Here is a 4,669-nt window from a genome sequence, read left to right as displayed (position 1 = left end):
ATGTGAACATCTGTTTGCTTTATTTTAAAATATACGTAGAAGATACAAAAAGAAAAAAACAAAAAGCATACCCGTAATAAAGGAAAAAACAAATTACCCGCCAAAAAAAAAACCCAACGTGAAAAGCGTTTTGTTTTAAAAAAACTTGCGCTTCGTGAGCCGGCCGGCCCCCAAGGTGAACGTCCAGGTCGTCTCCACGACCAGTTCACGTGATACGCGGAGCAAACGCAGCTCATGGAGAAGTTGTCGCCCCGCGCTCCAAGCATCCATCCCCGCACGTAGCTTTCCTTCCTCCCCCCCTTCAGATCCATGTCAACCCATCTCTCCCCCCTCCCTCTTTCCCTCAGGTACATTCAGCCATTCAGCCATGGCGCTGCTGAGGAAGCTCTTCGCCCGGAAGGCCATGGATGGACTGTCTCACGTCTCCGAGCGGGTCTTCGGTACGTACCATCCTCGCACGTATCTAGTTTTGGGCTTGTAGCTGGAGATCACAATAAGGATTTTGTGTCTGAGATGAGAGATCATAATGCGGCTGGTTGAACTACAACTCACCCGGAGTTTCTTTGAACAGTGTTCAACTCCTGCTTGTCGATCGGAGCCCTCGACGAGCGCGCGCACAAGGATTACCTGACCAGCACCATCATCCAGCTCAAGGCCGGCAACCCGCACGCTTCGCTCATGGTCGTCAACTTCGCCGCGGCACCGACCGGAGCCGACGCTGTCCACTCCCTCCTCGGGCATGGCGCCGCCGCCGTCGTCGCCGACTACCCATCCCGGTACGGCGGCTGCCCGTCGCTCCCCCTCCCAAAGATCCGCGCGTTCGTCGGCTCGTGCGTGGACTGGCTGGTGTCCGGCCACCAGCGCAACATCCTGCTCATGCACTGCGACGGCGATGGCGCGGCGTGGCCTGCCCTCGCGTTCGCCATGGCCAGCTTGCTGGTGTACATCGAGGAGGCCGCGCCGGAGCGGACGACGCTCGACGCAGTGTATGGGAGAGCGCCGGTGGAGCTGCTCAGCGCATGCTCGGCGCTCGACCCGCGGCCGTCTCATCTGAGGTACCTGCAGTATGTGACGAGGCTCAGGGACAAGGGGGCCCTCATGGGCATGAAGCAGCAGCCCTTCGTCCTCGACTGCCTGATACTCAGAGCTGTCCCGGATTTCGACGGCAGCGGCGGATGTAGGCCGGTTGTTCGTGTCCATGGCGAGCCGCGTGAGCCATCAGCCGATGTTTCTTCGACGGAGGTTCTGTTTAGCACACCAAGGATCAAGCAACAGTTCAAGAACTATAAGCAGGTGATGAAACCTGTCAGCTCCGTGGATGCTCCCAAATAATGGTCTCATGAATGGTGATTTAGTAATGCTCTCTTCTACCTTGGATATTTGTCTTAATTACAGGCGGAAAGCACGGTGATCAAGGCTGACATTGGATGTCAGATACAAGGCGATGTTGTTATCGAGTGCATCCATGTGGGTAATGAAGGCCACGAGCAGATCATGTTCAGCATCATGTTCAGCACTTGCTTTCTGCAGTCCAACATGACGGCTTTCACTCTGGAGGACATTGATCTGCCATGGAACTGCAACAGGGAGAAATTTAAGGAGGACTTCAAGATCGAGGTATACATTCTCTCCTCAAAGCCTGTCGCTCCCTTGAACTGATACAGTTTATAAGTGTTTGCGTAATGGATCAGGTGTTCTTCTCAGAGGTGGAGCTGTCAGACACAGATGAAAGCCATGACGAGAGCGAGCTTTCCTCCATTGGGAACGCAGATGAGTTCTATGACTTTGACGAGATACTGATCGAGGATTCAGATTTTGATCAGAACGAGCGTGAATCGCACGGTGAAGCTTCACGACAAGATCACTATGAAGAGCCAAACACTAACACAGAGCACAGTGAAACCGTGTCGTCAGATAGGGCAAGTAACAGTTCAGCAGAAAAAGGAGAGGACGGTGAAACCGGGTCATCAGATAGCGCGAGTAACGGTTCAGATGAAAAGGGAAACATTAGCACCGAGGATGAGGCCGAGTTTATCCATGAAGATGGAGTTGATGTTACTAGAGAAACCAAAGAGCCCAGATTAGGGGAAACAAGCTATCTACTGGAAGCTGGAAGCAGCAGTTCTATGGCACCAATCGTTCCCACAATAAGGGATATAAATGAAGAGATGCCAACAGATCTCCAAGAAGACAGAAATGATGGACTAATTCCAGTGCAAGAAGGTGGCCAGAGGGTTACACCCCAGCTTATGCGGAAAACCAGGCAGAAACAAGCTGCCATAATCCCAGCAGTTCCCATCATTAGGAAGAAGATGAGGAGACCAGACACCGGACCAGATGACAAGAAGCCTGCAACATCAAAGACGCTCGTTAGAGTAGGCTCGCAGAAGGGAGCACTTGTTGCAGCTTCTAGTTCTTCCAGTAACAGAACATCTCAAGCAAGGACAATTCCATCTCCTCACAGACAACATGTGGTTCCGAGCAGGCTCAAGCAAGGATCAGCAGCTCAGGCAATAAGAGTTTCTTCAAACCTCTCCAAAGAACACCTGAAGCGTAGCTCACAGCAACAAGCGGGAGGAGATCCGGAGGCTCGAAAGCACTCTGCGAGTGGCACCGCCGCGAGGCCAGAGGTGAAACAAATAGTTTTCACCCGGCAAGCATCTTCGTCTTTCGCACCAAGTCCTCTAGGCCGAGAGCGAAGCCAAGAAGACGGCGAATGCAGCGGCAATCCCATGGAGAAAGCCAAGAAACCAGTCATCCATTCCTCTGAAAAACCGAGGAGTAGTAGAGTACCGAAACAAGAATCGCCGGCCGTAGAAGCCCCTCGTCGAACAAGCACTCTGAAGAAATCCATGTCCTCGCCGGCAATCTCGGCAACACCGGCCGTTTCTTCCCCGGGAAAGAGTAGGGCCCTGACTTCACTCCCTGCGGTGAAGACATCTCGTCCTAGCTCGGGGTTGCACATAGCTTCTCCTTCTTCCTCGCCTCGACGGCAAAAACACAGCGTGACGCCGCCTTCATCTCCGGGAAGATCGCCGCTCGCCGGTCCCAGATTCAGCAGAGCGGTGCCAGCTTCTCAGCCTGATATGCAGCAGGGCGCATCAGCTCCGACCAGGTTGCCTCGCCGTGCATCATTCAGCGAGTTATCCCGATCTGTAGCGACCTCTAGAGCGGCCGATGTACACGCTGTATCGCCAAGAGCATCTAGAGTCATCCAGAACCATCGAGAAGGCGTGAAAGCAAGTGGCAGAAGCTTGTCCCCTTCATCACCGAGATTGACAACACAGCCATGGCCAAAGACCACAGCAGTAGTTTCCATGTCCAGCTCTAAAGACAGAAGTGGAACTGCACCGGCAAGGCCAACGAGATTAAGTTCCTAAGCTCTTCTCCAGAATGTATTTGTAAATTGTAATCTTATTCGAATTGAACCTTTGGTAGAATGGAAACCAGTGGTCACAATACTACTTCAGTTCCCTCGCAAGAAAACGCCCACTTGTGGGCCTGCAGACAGTTGAATGTTGAATTTGGAACAGCTTACTCCGCTTGTTGTTCCATTGTTAAACTACTGATTACGAATTGGCTTGATTGTTAGTAAGTTATACTAGACATGCAGCAGCGCCAGCCAGCCCTTGCAGCACTGTGCTTTCTTCCTTTCTTCAGGCTTGCAACAGTGGCGGCTGCATGTCCTGGCTTGCAACAGCGGTGACCTGCTCTTGCAGCAGCACTCAATCTGCTTAGCCAGGACAATAGCTGGCCATTGCAGCGCCACACACCCCAGCTTGCAGCAACAATAGGATTTCACTATGGGGATTTCTTACGACTATTGTAGTTGGCGCTAAATTATTAGTAACTGGTGATAGTATTTATAGTGCTTCCCTACTACTCGAGGAAGGTAATATATGGCGAGACGAATGCGACAACGTCACCGCCTCAGCCATGTACGCCTCCCTTCTCACCAAGCCTAACTACAACAACAAACTTCAGTCCTTACATGCCAAACAAATAGCAACAATGTTAATGTTCATGCACTACTTAAAACTTAAAAGCATTTGATAAATTATTAGTAATACAAAATTATTACAAAAAGATCTAGCGCATGTTCACACAACAATTATTTTGCATCTTGTTGTAGAAATTTATCAATATGCATAGATAGCATAAACTAAATTATAGGATTGTACATAGGCAACACACAGCCACACATGTATCTTGATTTCTCTCTAAACTTCCCAGGCTTTTCCATTGATGCTGATTGACCCCTATATGATTCACTGATCTACTGAAGGGATGTGTTGGCGTCGGTGGCGCTTAGCTCCCAATGAGGGGAATCAGGGTTGTTAGCATCCGCAACTCTTTTCAGTCATCAGTCTCCAGCATGCTTGGCTTCCTGCTCCCCACAATGATTTCTAGTATTCCATTGTGTGTCACTGCCAACCTAGGTTGTAGTACTCAAAAGATGCAAAGAAGACTCACATATGTTTCATTGGTTCTTTATTTTTCGAAGACCAATGAACGTCTCGTTATTAGTACTGCCGATTATATGCCACTCTATGGATTAGTCTATGTGAAGGGGAGCCTTGGCGCAGTGGTAAAGCTGCTGCCTTGTGACCATGAGGTCATGGGTTCAAATCCTGGAAACAGCCTCTTACAGAAATGTAGGGAAAGGCTG

At 50.4% G+C, this 4,669-nt stretch overlaps 1 protein-coding gene across 1 annotated transcript; it reads left to right on the top strand.

The window, feature by feature from the left end:
- Nucleotides 1-367: 367 nt before the first annotated feature.
- On the top strand, nucleotides 368-3,380 carry LOC123095038 (formin-like protein 20). The gene is made up of 5 exons (XM_044516871.1): nucleotides 368-440; nucleotides 572-787; nucleotides 893-1,293; nucleotides 1,396-1,617; nucleotides 1,692-3,380. The coding sequence occupies exons 1-5, from the start codon at nucleotides 368-370 to the stop codon at nucleotides 3,378-3,380; spliced, it is 2,601 nt and encodes an 866-aa protein (XP_044372806.1).
- Nucleotides 3,381-4,669: the final 1,289 nt, after the last annotated feature.

Source organism: Triticum aestivum, chromosome 4B (assembly GCF_018294505.1).
Source record: "Triticum aestivum cultivar Chinese Spring chromosome 4B, IWGSC CS RefSeq v2.1, whole genome shotgun sequence".
NCBI lineage: Eukaryota > Viridiplantae > Streptophyta > Magnoliopsida > Poales > Poaceae > Triticum > Triticum aestivum.
Note: the sequence above shows the minus strand (reverse complement) of the source record. Positions and strands in the feature narration are given on the sequence as shown.

Coding starts and splice junctions, on each gene's coding strand:
- LOC123095038 (XM_044516871.1), top strand. CDS start 368: ATGGCGCTGCTGAGGAAGCTCTTCGCCCGGAAGGCCATGGATGGACTG. Junction 441..571: donor CGTCTCCGAGCGGGTCTTCG/GTACGTACCATC, acceptor TTCTTTGAACAG/TGTTCAACTCCTGCTTGTCG. Junction 788..892: donor CCCATCCCGGTACGGCGGCT/GCCCGTCGCTCC, acceptor ACTGCGACGGCG/ATGGCGCGGCGTGGCCTGCC.